Here is a 19,556-nt window from a genome sequence, read left to right as displayed (position 1 = left end):
AGACTGACCATTTAAATATCCTAGACCTGGGCAAGGGGGTCCGTTAAAGAGGAGGAGGATGACCCCCGAGTGAGGTGATGGCCGCTCGAAGATGCGCGCTGCATTTAACAGTCTGATAAAATAAATAAATAAATGGCACTTGGGTAGCGGATAGCAAATGATTGGGGCATCGGAGAGTTTTTCCCTCTCCATCCCCTTGCTTTGGGCCACAAGTAGTATGCAAAATCTTGATGAGTGCATGCTCTTACCGCACTTACACTGTCGTTGCAAATATCTCATTGATTTGTCTTCAGAGGTGTGCATACGAGGGTGGGGGTGTCTGGTACTGTGACTTGTTAGTTTAACATCCTGCGCTTCCTGGGAAGATGAGTTATAACGGGACCGGTATCGCTTCTTCATTTGCACTGGAGTCATCTTAACAATGCACCCAATGCATCGAGGCAGAGGTGAATTTATCTACAGCATGTACATTAGAGACGGATGGGGGTCTTGCGAATGGCACACCCGCAAAATTTAGAACGTTTATTCACATAAGCTGGATTTACTGGGGTGTTTCGGATTTAAGACTTGATCAGTTTGTCAGAAATTAAAGTTTATGGAGTTGGCTTTATATTTTCTACATTTCATTTCACTCTTTCTTGGTTCATCCACTTCCTCTGTTTTTAAAGCTGTGGCTATTTTGTAGAAGTAACATAATCTGTTTGGTCACTTTTAAGTGTATTTGATATAAATGACTCCTAAGCTTTTTAGTATTGGCAGAATTCTTCTTAAGGTCCTTTAATTAATGAGCTTAAACGAGATCATGGTAGACTAAGAAGTGCTAAAGAAATACACCAGGATTAGTTAGATTTGCCAGTTCACATCACTTTGAGTTATTTCCTGGCAGTTATTGCAGACTTGGAATACACCCTACAGTTTGGGTGGACTATTTGGTAGGAGAAATGTTTGTTTTGCATACTTTAAGTAAGATATAGGCAATGGCTGATTGTAGTCCTTAGGTGTTTGCTAATGTCAAACCAATATAGCTCATCACTATTTACAGTCCTTTTACTTATTTGTATTGCAATATGGTAAGTGAAGGTTTGTCATCATATAAATCTCTGAAGTTTTGTTAAAGGGTCAGTTCATTTCATTTTACCATAGTAACCACAGATAGAATTGGAAGACTTCCATGTTTGGAATAACAACTGGAATTTAGTCATCAGTTTCTACAGTGCTGCAAAATAATAAAACATGTTTAGATTTTAATTCCAAGTTTAAAAGTATAAATCCTACAAAATGAGAAACAGTTTGTACCTATTTATTTTTCAGTGTAATTGGCTTACTTTTGTTCTTTAAAAAAAAAAAAATTACCCCCATATTTCCTGCAGCTATATGCCCAATGTTTTAATTGCTGTTTTTCCCTCTTGAGGGTGGAGAGGGGATAGAGAGTTTAAAATTATCATGTTAACCAAATATATTTCTTTGCATTTTTCAGAAGACGGCCAGTATTTTCTAAAGGTTCTCATACCTAGTTATGCTGCTGGATCTATAATTGGGAAGGGAGGACAGACAATTGTTCAGTTGCAAAAAGAAACTGGAGCCACCATCAAGCTGTCTAAGTCCAAAGATTTTTACCCAGGTAGGTGCAATGGTGAAGAGATTGTTTGATAAATCCCCAAGGAAATAAAGAGAAGATCTACGTGTGTTGTATGTTGTATTGAAGGAAATTCTTAATAGTATAGACTTTATTTATATATTGTATTTGTGGAAAATTTTAAAGAATATTTCCACTCTTGATTATGTTTTGTTTCTATAATCGATATACTGTGTCTGTGATTTAGAACAATTACGAGATAACATCTTTTGGGTATGTCTAAATACTTCTTTCTAATTAGGAAAAAACTCTAAAATTTAAAGATAGAAACATGGACAGCTGGCATCAGGAAATAGGGTTCTTTTGAAGTTTTCAGACATCATTGTAATGACAATTAGTCTAGAGTGAATTCAGAAGAGGGGGTAGGAAGGCTTCTTAAAGAATGGACCATTTACTTCTAAATCCATTATGTACCTCTTTCTGCTTCACTGCTTTGTTTGTTGGCCCTGGAGTGAAGTAAAGAGGACAAGTGCTGCCTCTTCAGATTTTTAAAATACTGCGTTTTTAGTGTAATTGTGACAAGGAAATATATTATTATGTAAGAAGTAAAGTAATACTTCAAAATTTGTGTTATGAAGAGCTGTATTGGATTAAAATCTGGTAACAGTTGTGTGGTACTATAACCTACTGGAAAATGGCAAGTTTCCTAGGTGGCATAATTTTTTTTGTACTTTTCAGTGTGTGTTTTTTATTTCAAGTGTTATACAGTTCTCTGTATTTTATCTTTTTCTTTTTATCATTTTGCTACTCATTATATGGATTTTAAATATAATTGGATAATCTGCATAATTGAATAGTATATCTCTTAGATAAAACATTAACTGATTTGCTTTTACTCAGGTGTAGCTTCTGCCATTTTTTTTGGTTATTTTGTCTTCATGGCCATAAAAAAGTATTTATTCAGTGCTGAGGGGACTGATACTGCTTCTTCCCTCCCCCCCCATAGAAAAACAAAGCTCATTTGCTTTCAATGATCTAATTTCAGTAGAATTCTTTAGTAGAGGATTTCTTTTTCATAGCCAATTGATTGGTGGGAGAAAATGGACCATTATGCTAGATAAGAAGGTTTTAGAATGGTTGAAAATATCACTTAGATGTATAAACTAAATGTAGTATATTTGGTAAACACTACAAACATTAAGCTAAAATGTAATGTCTTAGATATGCTGTCCTTCGAAAGTTTGTTCCTGTGAGTGTAGTTTTGTAGATGGCTTTCCTTGTCTCTGAAACTTTCCTTATGCATTAAGAAAGTTTACTAACATATTCACATTCATATGTTTGAAAGGTATATTATGATGAAAAAAATCAATGTGGAATTGTGAAAACCTTAGTACAAATAAAAGCATTCAAAAGAGCTTGATTGCAGAATTAATAACGTGATAGTTCTAGGAAAAGAGCTGCAATGGTAAATTAAATTCACTGTCAATAGATGAAAATGAAATAGCTTTTTTGCATTATACATGAGGTGGTATCAGATGTGCAGGGATGTTACAGAAAATTGGTGTTTATCAAGGATATTCCAAATAGTAAATTAAATGCCTTTTCATTTGAATATAGTTTATTTTCAGTGGGTTTGAAAGGGTGCACCGAGAATTAGATCTTTTGTTTTTAGTCCACTTAGTTATACATTTTTTTCTTATTACATTGAAATTGCTTATTTTATTTATAGTTCTGAAGCACGTTATTCATATAGAACAAGAATATCCGTTGGAAAAAATGGAAAACTGGAATGCGTTGAACAAAATTTTGTGTGTGTAGTGACGTAACCTGATCAAATGTGATTTGAAATGTCTGGATAAAAGAAGGCTTATACTCTGCCTGTAACAGGTGGAAACCAAGCACACGCTATGGAATTAATTTTAAGGATAAAGTAAAGCCTTGTAATTAATAAGAAGTTGTATTAATACTGAACACTTTAATTTAAATATGGTATTACTGGATTATTCCCTGTTCAGACAGATACATCTCTCTTCTTCTGACAGACTTCAATTTTAATAGTCTTTCTGTTCACACTTGACCACAAGCCTGTGGAATTATCTAAGGTCCTGGTATTCTTCAACATAACAGCCTCTGAGCTACTTTCAACTTCTCGTACTCAGATATATTACCTGCTCATCTCAGATGAACAAAATTATAAAACTGTGATTTCTTATCGCCGAGTTCTTACAGGATTATGCAGTAATTTGGAAGCCCATTTTTGTGTTTCATATATGTATTTATGACTCCTCTATTAGAGTGAACATGCCTGATGTTTATTTCATCAAGAATCTTTCTATTTCTTGTTTGGTAAGACAGTGTATTTGGGGAAAAGTATACTTTAGTTGTATAACCTAATGGATTTTCTCAAATTACCTAAGTTTCAAACAGAATGTAATTGTGTTCGGAAGGTTTAGTTAAAATACTGATGTATTTAACACAGACTTTCTTTAGGATGTATAAGCCAGTATACAGACACACTTTGGGGATATTTTAACAAATTTCAACTCAAATGTATGTCCATTGTTTTTACTATAGCCAATATAATATACTCATATTTATCATATTTGTGAAGTTTTTTGTTTTTTGTGTTTTGCTTAGCTTGTATCTTTAAAATATCTTAAACAACCTCGCCTTTCTGAGTAATTTTTAATATTTATGGTTGAAATCAAAACATTTTTTGTGCATTAATTGGTGTGATTTAGAATTTGTGGAACTGTATATTATATTGTGTATTTCAGCATGGCATAGTAAATAAAATAATTTGGGGAGATTGAGGATTGTGAAATGAATTTTTTAAATTACTGTAATCAAAAAAGATGTATGAGTAGATATACTTTTGCTGTGTAATTCATCTTTTTAGAAATCTAAATCTTACAGGATACTAGTTATTATCTGTGGTTTATGAATATATCTTTTTTTCTTACTTGATTAAAGCAGCCTATTTATTTACATATCTTTTCTATAATTAGGTTAACTAAAGTTGTTGCCTTGTAGTAAAAAGCAGCTTTCTCATTTTTGGGGAATATATTACTGTATGCATTTTCAGAATGGCGATAGTGTTCTTTTATTCTTTTATTTGGCATCTGAAGATGTGTTTAGTTTTGTTAATAAATAGATTGATTTTATATGTTAAAATAATGCATGGTTCAGGTAGATAATCCAAAAAACTTATGGAATACATTATTGGTTGGGAATAGTAAAGGATTTATAAAATATATTTTTTCATGTGTGCCTTAAATTTTAGAACATTTCATAATGCACCTATTGTTATTCCATTGTATGACACTAGAGATCTTCATTATATCCACCAAACAGAAATACTTCACTGTAATCGCAGCATATATTAGTGTGTATCTTACACTTTCTTCGTATTTATGGCTATAAAACTGGATCACATTTGATGTAAAGTATTTCCTTTTATGGTCCTTAAGTTAAAATTTGAACTTATATCCCTAGATTTATTGTATCGTAATCTTAGCATTGCACAACTTGGGTGATTTTTTTTTTGTTAATCACAAGCCAGTTATGTGTTAAATTTTTAAAAGTCTTGAAAAAGAATGTAAGTGCATTTTTCTTTTAGTGAAGGAAGTACTCAACACTGCCTTAATTTTGACATGGGGAAAATTCAGTGGCCAATTTAACCTTTAGGATCGAGACTGTATAACATAAGAATGATCATTTTTTTGGAAATAGGATGAGTTAATAAAGTTTTAGAATAGATCACTTCTTTTGTTTACATTATTGAAAGAAGAGAATTATGGTGTTGGTAGTACAATGGGAATACTTTTGTCCAGCTTTTAAAAGTTGCAGTCCAAACACTTTTCTTTAATCTTAGATGCAAAGCATTTTAGAAATTTATTGGTATGTATTTTAAGGAAAAATTAGTAGATACATAAAATTGTAACAAGGAAAAATAAAAGTAGTGTAATTTCTAGTATTGTTGAGTTTAATATGATGGTTATGATTACACTGTGCTATCCCTTTGATTTTAGTATGATCAAAGAGTTGCTGGCATGTAATGTGCTTTTCTTTAAATCTTCAATTTGTAATATTTATATTTATCATATTACCTGTTGTTATGTTTTGTCTCTCTATACCCTTAGTTGAAGGAGGAACCATAATCTTTCAGTTAGACGTTAGTATCTCTCTGAAATTTGCTGTATTTTTAATATTTTCTCATTTTAAGAAACAGGAAATCTCAACATATGAAGGAGTGTTACTGGCATAGCACAATCTATGTTAAAATTGTAGAGTCTGAAGATATAGTTTTGATACTTAACTCCTGTAAACAAATGTTTTATAGCATAAGATTTTTAGAAAAATTGAATTAGCACTAAAAGTCTTAGGTATTCTATTTATTTGATTTTTTTTTCATTCTGATGTTATATCTTCTATCATTGATTTAGTAAGTTGTGGAACATCATTTAAAGTATTGACGTTTTCATGAATTATATTGTATAATGTCACTTTGATATTAGCTATTTGAAGCCTTCTGGATTTTGGAAAAATAGCTCATTTAAATTTGTGACGTTGTAAGGAAATTCAATATGTCTAACAATATTGCCTTGCAAATATCACCCCCCAAAGCTTTCAAGAAGAGTTTAAACATAGTGAATATAACCAGTGAAATAGTTCAATATTTATGTATGGAAGGTGTTTTGTATAATATATAAGAGGAAAAACAATCTGTGTCTTGGGAACTCTAAGGAGTATGTGGTATCACTAAAAATCTGAGCAATAAACACCCATCAAAAACTTGTCTATTTTATAGCTATTTTGTTTTGTTTTGCTCTGGCTTAAGCAAATTAATTTTTAAGCTTCTAAATAACACAGATAACATTTATTGAACATAATTATGCCACTTGTTACCTAAAATTCAGTACCTAATAAAACTGTTTTTTACCATAGAGTTTAGTCTTAGTTGTTTTCAGTTTAGCGGAGTTGTTTTAAAGCACTTTTATGAGCAAGTGCAGCTTTTCAAAATAAAATTGGGGGGACAAGGGTGGGAGATTTGTGCTTGATTGCCATCTCATTTCCATCTTTGGATACAGCTCTAGCATAAAGTTAAACAACATCTGCAGAGATCTGACTGACAAACATCTCTCTGGGACTCATCATTGCAGCCTGCAGCAGGTGCATTCAGCTTGCAGTCTTTTCCAAAAAGAGGTTAGTTTGTTCTAACATTTATCAGTAGACCAGTGGGAGCAAGTGACTAGAGAGAAGAGGTTGGTTGTCACTTGTCCAGTGCTGGAATACTACAGGTAATTGGACTGGACTGGTGGGAACCGCAGCAGCGCGTGTCTCACATTGCACTGCAGCTGCTATGGGGCTTAATTAACCTGACCCTCAGAGACTGAAGTGTCATGGTATAAAACACAACATGCAAGAAACGAAGCAGTATTTTTCAGATACTTCCTGGTGTTTGAGTTGGTGAAATTTCCATTTTCTTCATCTCGTTCTTAAAAAGATATGGCATAGGCTTTTCCATTTTTTTATATGGAAATATTTGAAACTAAAATGATTTCTATGAATCTGATAGAATCCACACATGTAAAAAGATGTTGTATAGAAATAGAAAATAATCTTAAGTCAGAAGTATTTAACTTTACATATTCCACAAGTACGTTTTCAAATCATGAACGAGCAGAAAACAAGTGGAAGTACATTGTAATTTTTAAATTATCATTATCGTAGCTTAACATTTGTTTATTTTCAAACATAACCCATGTAAAATTAAGTTATATCATTTTAGCGTGTTAGAGGCTTTGGCAAGCAAGCTTTGCTGAGTGCTTTGAAGTGTTTCAACAAACAAGACAGGTATAGCATAAAAACTCAAAAAAATTTAATCTGTCATTTATTTCTATTGTTTGAAATTTCTTAATCTGTTTGAAATACTGGCTTACAATATGCTTCCATGACATATATAGAAGTTTCTTACGTTTTCTAATAGTGTTCCCACTTGTTGTAGGTGTCTAATCACAGTGCTGTTTATTAATTGGCCCTTGAATGGAAAATAACTTGCAAGGTAAAAACGCCTTTAAGTTAAATACGGCAAGTGCTATATTACTTTAAAATAATTCTGAATTAAAAAATATATTTGGAATCTTGTGAAGGAGTTTTATAGTTTTGATTTTTCTCTCATTTTTACTGATTTGAATTTTTTGGTCTTCGTTGAATATAACCTGTCAATTACCAAAGAGGAATTAAGTTTTGGAGTTTGCACAGAGTTGTTTGTAACTTCTATGCTTTTATTGAAGGAATTTTTACCAGTATTGCCAGTAACTATTGGATTCTGAAGTTACTGCTTATAAGAAAATTTTTAAAGTTTATTTTAATTGAATTATGTATAGTAGTAGTTTATTGGTAGTTATAGTAATCATGGGAAATAAGATTAAAATAATCATCACTAGAAGTTAATATAATCATTCCCGTACTTTTAAGCGTATGTTATTTTTCAGTCAAGACTTTCCATTTTTGAGACCTTGGATCTTTGTTTTCTTTCCAATTCTTATCAATATAGAAATGATTCTTTAAAATTCCACATATATACTGCACCATCATTTTTAATTTTTTTTAGAATTTGGTTTTTATGGATATTTATGTATGTGTATAATTTTATACTGACCGACTCAAGTTTTTTTTTTTTTTTTTTAATTTATTTGTTTTTGAGAGGGAGAAAGAGTGCACACAGGGAACAGGCAGAGAGACAGGAAGAGAGAGAGAATCCCAAGCAGGCTCTGCACTGCCAGCGTGGAGCCTGATGTGGTGCTCGAACTCACAAACCCTGAGATCATGACCTGAGCCAAAGTCGGATGCTTAACTGACTGAGCCACCCAGGTGGCCCTTTAAATTTTTGATAAAGAAAACTGAATAAAAATAAACATTTAAGACTACAAAGTAAAAATGAAAGAATATTATATACACTGATGAGCTTTTGAGATGTTTTCCGTATTCCCTGAGTTTCAAACTACTATATGGATATCCTTTCCCATAACAAAACTTGGTCATGAAAACATATAATATCTACGTTCCATCATTGATCTTTTGCTGCTTCCTGCAGGGCCTGTCATAGCATCGTTGACAGGACCAGATGAAAAATGAAATCAGTATCTTGAGTTTTTTAACAGCAAAATGATTCAGGTAAGATTATTTGGCATAGAAAATAAACCATTTTTTACCATTCCTAAACTAATTTTATTTAATAATTGATATTTAAAATTAATATATATATTTTTTATTTCAAGACCTGGTCTATGTTCTACTGATGTTCAGTATGTTTGTAATTTGCAATTAATTTTATTCTGAACTCAGTAATTTTTAAATTTTAGACTGTAGTGTTTTTACTTTCCTCATGAAACTAAACATACTTTTTGAAGTTTTGAGAAATAACTTTTCTCTTTCAAAGGTTTTTGAGAACAGTTTTACACTGAAGGCTCTATAATTGTTTTGCAGGATAAATTTTCACATAATGTACTTATTAATTAAATAAGACTTCAAATCCTGCATTCCCTTTAGGATATAATATATGCTGACTCTCAGTTGATTCAATTTTTAAAAATCATTTTTATCTTAAAGAAGAAAGTTTTCATTTATATTGTTAATAATCTGCTTCTCTAGGAATTAGATTCAGTGACTTTTTATAAGATCTAGTAATTGGGGGGGGAAGAATTGGAAGGGCAGAAAGGAAGGAATTGGCAGAGCATTTCATTAACACTGAATATAGTAAAGGAATGTGGTATGTATTTTTGTTTTATGTTACTAAATATTTTAGAAGAACTGTAACTTTTCCATCTGATTACATTCATTCGTGAAATAACTTGTTTCTAAAGGAGTTAGTTAGTATTGGAGGCTATTGAGCTTATCATTCACATTTTTAGTCTTAATTATTCTTTGTATAACTGCATTTTAATTTTTCTAAGATTAATTTATGTTTTTTTTAAGTCACGGAAGTACTTTTTAATAAAACCTGGTGTGAAATCTGTCTAGAAGCTTTTCTCTTGTTTATTATGTGTATTTATCAGATGCTTCCTATGAGCCCAGGTGTAGGCAGCTCCTTGGTCATCACGACTTAGAGTTATTACAAAGCATTTTTTCTTTGTTAAAGGGTTATGGATATGTTTTACTTTTTCCTAAAATGTTGCGCTTTAATTGTTCTTGTTTTCTTAAGTTTTGTGTTAAATTTTTTCTGTTATATGGCATCTCTGTCAAAAGACTTACTGAGGACCCTTAGAAATAGCAGAGAGGCTTTCCATTTTAAGAGACTGAAAAAATCATGGAATTGTGGAACCAGATGAAAGGAATGGATCTTAGATCTCATCTCTTCCAGAATCTCTATTTAACCATTGAGCAAACAAGGATACCAAGATAATAAGTGGTGCATGTCAATAATCATCCTTTAGCTTTTAAGTATGTTTTCTGAATTTGTGGTACAAATTTTAGTAGGTACTTCTTTCTCTTCCTGTTTTGCTCCACTCTTTTTTCCCTTCCTTTTTGGATATGACTCTCTGAGGAAATAATTCTTTAATTTTTCTCTCTCCTAGTTTTAAAATGAATGTGCCTCCCCCCCCCCCTTTTTTTAAAAAGGGGGGAGGGCGGGTGGTTTATTTTGGAACGGGTTTTTTGTTTGATTTGCTATACTGAAGGGTCAAAAAAAGCTGGTTTTTTTTATCACTACACAAAATAAAAAAAAAAAAAAGTTATGATAGGTTATATTACTTGGAATATAGCCTAGTCTCTTTTTCCGTAATTGTAGTTTGAAGATGTCAATATTTCCAGGGTGATTTGATTTCCACACTTTGTTACTTTTCTTCATTTGCAATGTTTGCCTTCTTTTTCTTTCTTTTTTTTAATGTTTATCTTAAGAGAAAGTGGGAGTGGAGGGTGGGGCAGAGAGAGAGAGAGAGAGACAGAGAGACAGAGAAAGAGGGACAGAGAATCCCAAGCAGGCTCTATGCTGTCAGAGCAGAGCCCGACACAGGGCACGATCACATGAACCATGAGATCATGACCTGAGCCAAAATCAAGAGGTAGGACGCTTACCCAACTGAGCCACCTAGGCAACCCTGCTTTCCCTTCTTTCTTTTGCTTGCTTCCAGTGTTCCTTAGCTAAATTTTTTGTTTTTGGTTTAACAGAGTATTGACCTTGATTTAAAAAAAAATGTGTAGACTTTCTAATTCAAAATCTGTTTTCAAGGATATACGTATTTTCTATATTTTTATGTCTTTCATAAAAATTTTCTTAAGTATTATATATTTGGCTGGGTATTCATAACAGTTGGTTTAAAAAGAAAAAAATATTATGGTTAAAAAATAAGCAACAGGCTAGTTGTAAGGCATTTTAAGTAAAGGTGAAAATGTATTATACACTAATTTTTAATTTTAAAACATCACTATTTTCTCTTTTTTGTCTTTTTCATTACATTGGTTTGCTTCTCTGAGTTCTGATGATGTTTGCGTTGTAAGCTTATGGACTACTTTCTAACATAAATATAAAAGTACTCAGTGTGATTTTTGAAGAATTTTTTTTCTTCACAGCTTTAAACCAAAATGAAAAATCTTTTGTGATAGCCTTTACGTATGTCATTTAAATAATTGAATTAAGCTTCATTGGTATGAAGGAATTAATGTTGTCCTTCATGCCTGTTGCTGTATGTTCAGTTTACAGCTCAGTGCTGTAAACATAGGTGGCAGTTCAAATTTAAAAGAATGTATGTATGAATGAATAAATGACTGATTTGAGGCTTCTTCTGTGAAGTGTGAGTACAATGGATAGTGGGCAGTTTATCTTTAAATTTTCATTATATATCCAGTTTACCTTGAATGGGGGGTGGTGTGTATATGTAAAACCCGTATTTCAGATAAGTGAACAAATGAGTTCAAAAATTTAAACAAACAAATGGCCATAGAAGTGTTAACACAAGTATGGGCCATGTATTAAAAAAGAAGAGTAGAGTGAGAGAAGGGAGTTTTGCTTTGTATTTAGCATGTTGTCCTTTGTGAAGGAAACTGTAAAGCCAGTATTATGGAGTACTTAAAAGCCATTTCCAAAATGTAGATAATTAATAAAAATATTCTGACTTAACCAACATGAGCTTAATTAACATTTATTAATAAAAGTGATTTGAAATACCTATATTACAAGATTTTAGAGTTACGTCACATTATGGTTTTTTTGCTGCCACATGTCTACTTGTTTGCTAAGGAACATCCTGTTGATGACTTTTCTTGAGATATCCTGAAAATCAAAGTTTATTAACCACTAAATTAAAGTTACATTATTAAAAATATGATTATTTTAATTGTATTTTAATATCTTCACCTGTAGAGGAGAAGTTAACATGTATAAATACATTATGACTTTTAGAAGCTAGACTATTTAATTTTCTCATTTGTGAAAGAAAAAAGTATACCAGTTACATAGTAGAGCAGAATTTATTTGCTTAGAGTTTGACTAGAATATCAAGGTGTTAGTATGTGTTACTTTATTTGAAAATAAAATTATAGGAAAGTTATCAAATTTGGGCTTCTTTAGTCTTTTACTTTTTTAAACAGTTAAAATTTAGAGAAATCCATGAAATACTAATGTTTTTATTGTATTAGTACATTGAGTTTTGCTACAATGAACCAAGAAACATCTAAGATTTAGTAGATAAATCTAGTCTTATGCTTAGTCCTCTACATTTTTATAAATTCTCTTTATTTTTTTAAAAGCTGGTGCAGAATAGTGGGCTAAAATAATTCTATTGTAGTGTTTCTTTACCTGGTGCTTCCTTTGCTACTACCATGGGATTGTACTTTGCTACTACCTCTTGGGGTTACAACTAGGTATACAATGCTCTGAAGATCTTATTCTCAAGAAAGAGAGCAGTAAGACACAAGAAAGATAAATACCTGGTTATAATAAATTTTAATAAATGTATAATGGTAGAATTGTGTCTACAAGTTGAAACTACCTCTGTCCGCGACCAGATCTTGCAGGGAGAAGGTGGACTTCAAAGAAAACTTCAAAGAGGAGGGGGGTTTTGAGGGTTGAATTTTAATTTGCTTGTTGGGCAAGAGTGGAAGGTCATTTGAAGCAGAGACACAGTGTATATTTAGGTAGATATGAAAATTCCTGTCCTATTCAGGGATCCAAAAGTAGTTTGGTATTACTAGGTAAAAAGTGGATGTTGCTGGGGGGAAAGTGGGGATAGGGAGATACTATAGATATTTTTAGAGACAAGAGAGAATGTATTACATGTGAAAAAGATAAGAACTTGTTTGAAAACTGCTATTATTAGCAAGAATTATTTTAAAGAAAAAATACCTCTGTTGTGTCTATAAAATGACCCACAGTGGTACTGAAATTAAATTTTATGCACGTATTTGTATAAAAGTTAATAGTTGTACTTTGGAGGAGGACTGCCTTAATTATCTAAAAGTAGAGCTGAGTAGTAGACTGAGGAATGTGACTTTCTGCTTAGCAATGTAGGTAGAATTAAATGGAAGACTACTTTGTTTATAAAGGAAAAGACTAAGGGAAAGGTGAGGCAACTAGAAATACGGAAAAAGATGTTAAGAAATACGATAGTTGTGTTTTATTAAGCAGTTATGTGCCAAGTGTAAAAGAAAAGCGTGGGAACCTAGTGAAGGACAAAATCCAGTGAAGAATGTTTTGCTGTACTCAGGAATAGTGTGGAGAGAAGTATGTTTTTGACATTTATTCACTTTTACATACCTTGTTGTCTGTGCAGACACATTTAAAATTAGCAACTTGGTTTCTTTTACTAGTTTGTTTTTGAATCATATATCTGATACAATTTTTCTCATTTCTTAAATTACATGAATATGTAGGCCATTTTAGCTCTCTTGATATGTGAACAGATCTATTCATTTTTAATTTGATGAAAATTCGTGATTTACACAGCATATACATTTTTTTTAATGTGTGAATTTGATGTCATTCCAACACTAAAGTTTTGGTATATGAGAGAGACATTGGTCAATGAAAATAAAAACTGAAACTTCTTATTCATTGTAAATGGATTTTCTGTTATGTAATTATTTTATTTGGAGTTTCACATGATTATTGAGATTCAGCAGGATTCTCCATCATTGATATTTATTTCCTAAAGGAGTCATTGTTAATCGATACTCGATCAAAATCAGATTAATTTAAAAAAGACTGAAAAATAGGGCACTGTGTTTCCATTTAGAAAATGAGATTAAAAATCTATCTAGCGTTTTATACTGATTTGTGAAATCATTGGCTAGTTGTGTAGAGAAACATTAAAGAATTGAACAGCTGAGGTGACATTAAGCACCAGATGGGGATTTGAAATGAAAATATTCACTGTGTAATCTTTATTTAAGTGCTATTCATAATTCAATAATACCAGTCGTATAACTCAAAGTTGAATTCAATACAAAAAGGAAGCATAAGCAAAATCTCTGCCTTCAAATTGATACGCATATCATGGTATGATATCATGACTTGTTCTTAAAAGGGATAAATAATATAGGTAAGACAACTGCATACATTTTTTGCAGAGGCAGTACAATTCTCTTTGAGAAAAATTTTGAAGAATTTTGGGTTGTGAATTGTTTCAAAGTAACGTTTATTTAAATGGAATATCTTTTATGAATTCTGTCTTTGAAATTATATTCTATTTTGCATTTACAAACATCTTCTAAACTAGAAACTTCCAGCCATATTTTCTTTACAGTAATATTTTAAATTTCTTCTGAAGTGTATACCTATTTTGTTTAAGGAAAGGTATGTTCCTCTGAAAGCTTTATCACGTTTTTAGCTAAATTGGTATATTTGACATCTTGTTTAAGAACTAGAATGACTCTGGATATGAAAACACAAACTGTGATAATAAGAAAGATATGCCATATGTGGCAGTTTAGGTTGGCATATATCTCAAATGGCATGTTTAATGTACTGTATTACTAAAATTAGTAATTTTACAGTGGAAGGCTGCTACTCTTAGTATATAGTTTCATGCTGGTGGGCTTAGAATATTGACAGACCCTTTACTTTGTAAATCCCTGTTTTCAGTCCTTGTAAAAATCTTTTCTCTGTTAAAATTATCTACATGGGATATGTGTTAGTAACTTATTCTCTGAAGTTTGTGAAAGTTAATGAAAGTATTATAAATAGTATATAGTTTGACAGATGATTATCGATGTGAATAGCAATCCTGTATGTTGTATTTTTGTCAAGGAATAATAATGCTAATATATTTATATGGCAAAAAATAGTTTAGCAAAATAAATAAGAATCGAAAACAGTATTTTTACTTTTAGGGAATGTACATATGTTGGCAGGAAAAGCTTTGAGGTTCTAGAGTCTTGGCAGTGAAGCTATTTGAAACAAACTGAAATAAATGATTGCCCTTTACAAGAAAATACTCAACTTTGAAATCATATTGCACCTTTCTTGAACATAATTTTTTTTTCTTTTCTCTTTTAAAAAAAATTTTTTTTTTCAACGTTTATTTATTTTTGGGACAGAGAGAGACATAGCATGAATGGGGGAGGGGCAGAGAGAGAGGGAGATACAGAATCGGAAACAGGCTCCAGGCTCTGAGCTATCAGCCCAGAGCCCAACGCGGGGCTCGAACTCACGGACCGCGAGATCGTGACCTGGCTGAAGTCGGACGCTTAACCGACTGCGCCACCCAGGCGCCCCTAAAAATATTGATTTTACTGAAAATTTTTCTTAAGGCCCGTCACATAATTCAGCAGACTGCATTAAAAATAAGTAGAGGGGCGCCTGGGTGGCTCAGTTAGTTAAGTGTCCAACTCTTGATTTCTTTTCAGGTCATGATCTCAAAGTTTGTGAGTTTGAGTCCTGCTTCCAGCACAGAACCCTTGGGATTCTCTCTCTCTTCTCTCTCTCTGCCCTTCTCCTGCTTGCTGTCTGTCTCTTTTTCTTTCTCAAAATAAACTTAAAAAAATAAGTAGAAACTGCAATGTGATGGGGATAATTTAGGTGATTTCAAGGGATAAATAATATAGGTAAAGGATATGAACATTTTTTGGCCACTTAAACTATGCAGGACAAATGCAGTTCTGCTTGAGGAAAATTTTGAAGAAATTTTGACTCGGAGAGATGTTTCAAGAAATAGTTATCTAAGTGCAGTATCTTTTAACGAGCCTGACTCTGAATTTATGTGAGTATTTAAACTATCTCTATTATCGTTAATGGGAAAAGTGATAGTCTTGTTTTTAAAAGTCTAAAACCAATTAACTAAAAGTTACTTAATAAAAGTAAGTGGTATATAAAAGTAGTTTATTAATCATGGCTTAGTTAGCTCTTACATTCTATCACTTATTTCAATTCTTAAAATTTCAATGTAGGCAAGAATTCTTATTTCTGTTTACAGTTCAGGAAAAGTAAGAAAGACAGTGAAAGTTGAAATGATATGTGGTATAGCAAGTTAATGATGAACCTGTTTTTTTTTAAACTGTTATTCTGTACCTCTTTGCATTAGACTACTTACAAAGTTGATTTCAGAAATACAGTATTCAAAATTTAAGTAAGGTTCACCAAAATGCTGCATTCATTGATCAATCACTGGGAAATAATAGATTTTTTGATGGCTTAATAATTTTTGGCCCTATTCACATAATAAGGAAATCTTACAAATTTGAATTTTGCCATCAAAAGAAAAGCTGTAATAATTAAACAAAATGGAGACGTAGAAACGTTTTCTGTCTTGACCAGATCTCTGTAAACATTGAATTTTGATATCTTTTATGTACTTTTCCATCTTCCTATTGATATTAGACCTCTAAGGTAGTTTGCCATTTCACCTTATCTATGAAATTATTTTTGTGAGGTTATTTAATTATTCTCAGTTTGGCACTTACGATTTTGCTTTTACTTTTTAAGTCATATATAACCACCGTAGAGATTTGTTAAATTATACATGAAGTTAGAAAGATCTAGTCAAATAAATATGACAGTACTTCCTATAATAAAAATTTTCATGAGGAAAAAAATATGTTGGGTGTTAGATAGTGAAGTTTATTAAGAAATTATCAAGTCAGGGGCACCTGGGTGGCTCAATCATTTAAGCATCCAACTCTTGATTTCAGCTCAGGTCATGATCTTGTGGCTCATGAGTTCCAGCCCCTCATCGGCCTCTGCACTGACCCTGCAGAATCTGCTTGACTTTCTCTCTCTCTGCCCTTCCTGTACTGACTCACTGTCTCTCTCTCTCTCTCTCTCTCTCAAAATAAATAAACTTAAAAAAAGAAAGAAATTGTTAAATCAGCTCAGTGCTTTTTAATGCCTTCTGGGTATGTAGAATGGAATGCAAGATCCTCAGGGACCGTGTGGTGTCAGAGCAGAGTTTATCCGATCTCGACATTTAATAGCTGTGTGATTTTTTTTGTCAGGTCCTTGGATCTATAATTTTTTCATCTGTCTAATGGAAATATTAGTACTCCTCACACAGTCATAAGTTGTTCTGGGTACCACAAAAGGGAAGATGTAAAAGTATATCACATAATACCTGCCATATAAGCATTTTATAACCATCTTTTTAAATTTTTTCTTTCCCATATTTGTTACATTTAATAACACTAAATATACAGCAGACATTTTAGTGTAAAATAAATTATAGAAATGTGGCTCTAAAAAGGAAAACATGCTATAAGGAGTTTTTCTTTCAAAATTGCTTTTTTCTTTTAATAACTGATTGTTATTAAAATATAAGCAATACAGAGAAAGTTAAAGCTCACTTTTCATCCCATCTCTTTAAAATAATATAAATAATTTGGTGTATATTAATTTTGACTTTATAAATGCCTTCTTATATTTTTATATATCTTATACATTCAATTTAATTTTTAGATACAATTGTCATATATATTTGTATTTGAATAGATAATTACAAGTGATATTCATTGTTATAAATGGGATGAATTTGCAGCAAATTTGCCCCTGTTGGTTAATGGATTTGTAGAACTTCTAAATACTCTAAGGTGTCCTCCCAGTCACAACTATGTGGATATTTTTATGTGAACATTTTTATGTACATAGCTTAAAAATGTGTTCTGTGATACCCCTGAGGGTACACAGAGCCTTATTATTTATTTTTTACCCATATGATTGACCTGAAAACTAGAGATAAGGATTTATAATATTGAAGCATATTATAATCTCATATGAAGCACATGGGCTTCATTGTATTTAAGACTCTTGAAAATTAACATAATTTATTAAACCCTCCTTTCTTCATCTTTGTACATTCAAATATAAAATGTTAAAAATATTTAATAAGAAATCAAATGGTATATAGAATATTTAATACTTCTTTCATGATCTTTTTCAAGATACTGAGACTTCTGAAAATCCTTTACCTGTTAGTTGAAAAGAAAGTCATAGTGTATTAAATGATGAAGCTAGATGTTTAGTAATATAGGTGATAGTTCAAGACTTATTTTTCAGCCGTTTTTAGCTTAAAACATTGTCTTAATTGCTTCTGTAAAGCAATTTAGTTCATGTTCATGCAACTTTCAGGGAAGATCCTCTAAAATTTAGTGGTATAGTTTTAGTAAGAGTATGTTTTGGGGTCATGGCATATTACTTTCCATTCCTTAACAAATATTCATATTTTCCTTGACTTATCACAAAAATTCTTGATTACCATTATGGTGAAAAATTTTTTATGATGTGTGTATATTTGGTTATCATCAGTATGTAAACTTAATGTATTCAAGTGCCTTGCATATTAGATATATTTATATGTTAAATATTTAGGATTTGTCTAATCCCATAGCAAAAACAATTGTGTATATGATTTTTTTTGTGTGACTGTGACTTTAAGGGCAATAAATATACTTAAGATTATATCGATTCTTACTGCTTTGTGGAAAGTATAAAACCTTAGTGAATATCTGCCATAGTACAGAGTAAATTCAATTAAATATTTAGAATGTTACACCTTTGAATATGTAAGAGTACTAAATGTTTTAGGAAAGAATGAAGCGAGAAACTTTGCTAAAGGTCATTTAATTCCATAATAATTAAATTTGTGGGCCTAATCTTTAGAGTGATCGATTTATTCTTAGATACTTAGAACACATAGAGATGTTGAGAGTGTTTGAAATCTGATTAGATTGAGTGTAATATTGAATGTTGGCAGTTTATGGAAGAGGAATCTATATTAGTCGAGGGTAGAGGAGACTGAGGATTATCTCTGATTATATTAGGGTATGGTTTGAGGAATTATTGAAATTTGAGATAGTCTGTGAAAGCTGAAAATAGCCCCAACTTCCTTGTCACTTGCAGCATTTTCACTCTTTTTTAGAACTAGGGCAGCAGGCTATACCATATATGATGACTTTAAGTATTAATTCCAAAACTTTCACTGTCATCCTGATTGATGATCTTCGTCCTGTTTCACTGAGAAAATAAAAGTAATTAAAAGAAATTTCATAAGCTCCCATCACCAGATCTAGCCACCTAACTACATCAGTGCCTATGTAGTCTGTATTTTCTCTTATTCCGATAAACTGTCTCTGCCCATACCAAAGGCTAATCCTCCACTTTTATTCTAGGTTCCATTCCCTCTTAGCTACTCAGGAATGTTTTAGCAATTCTTTCGTCTTCTTATGTTATCAGTATACCAGTCAACAGCATTTGACAGTGATCACTGTCTTCTCTTTAAAGCATTTCATTTTGCTTTGAGCACACCTCTGCCTCACTGATTGCAGCTTCCAGTTTCCTTTGCAGGTTTCTTCTCATTTTCCTGAGCTCAGTCCTTGGACCGCTCCATACTTTTTCTTGTACATGTTTACACCCTTGCAGATCCTATTCATATTCAGTGTCATGGCTTTAAATAACCATCTGTTCTTCCATGACTACCAAATGTTTATATCCATTCTGGACCTTTCATCTGATCTCTAGACTAATGATGCAGTTACCTACTGGGTATCACTTGTA

At 32.0% G+C, this 19,556-nt stretch overlaps 1 protein-coding gene across 6 annotated transcripts in view; it reads left to right on the top strand.

Moving 5' to 3' along the window:
* The window catches only part of NOVA1 (NOVA alternative splicing regulator 1), a 153,175-nt gene that overhangs the window by 1,212 nt on the left and 132,407 nt on the right, over positions 1-19,556 (top strand). For 2 of the 6 annotated variants that reach the window (XM_040476837.1, XM_040476836.1), the window contains exon 2: positions 1,478-1,621. In XM_040476837.1, the coding sequence (XP_040332771.1) occupies positions 1,478-1,621 (144 nt within the window). Of the gene's footprint in view, positions 1-346; positions 447-1,477; positions 1,622-6,666; positions 6,782-8,675; positions 8,756-19,556 lie in introns of those variants that run through there. The other 4 variants (XM_040476841.1, XM_040476839.1, XM_040476838.1 and 1 more) reach the window with 4 other exon arrangements.

The sequence above is a fragment of the Herpailurus yagouaroundi genome, unplaced genomic scaffold (assembly GCF_014898765.1).
Source record: "Herpailurus yagouaroundi ecotype Mexico unplaced genomic scaffold, PumYag 141, whole genome shotgun sequence".
Classification (NCBI taxonomy): domain Eukaryota; kingdom Metazoa; phylum Chordata; class Mammalia; order Carnivora; family Felidae; genus Herpailurus; species Herpailurus yagouaroundi.
The sequence above is the reverse complement of the archived record's forward strand: the minus strand, read 5'-3'. Positions and strand labels throughout refer to the sequence as shown.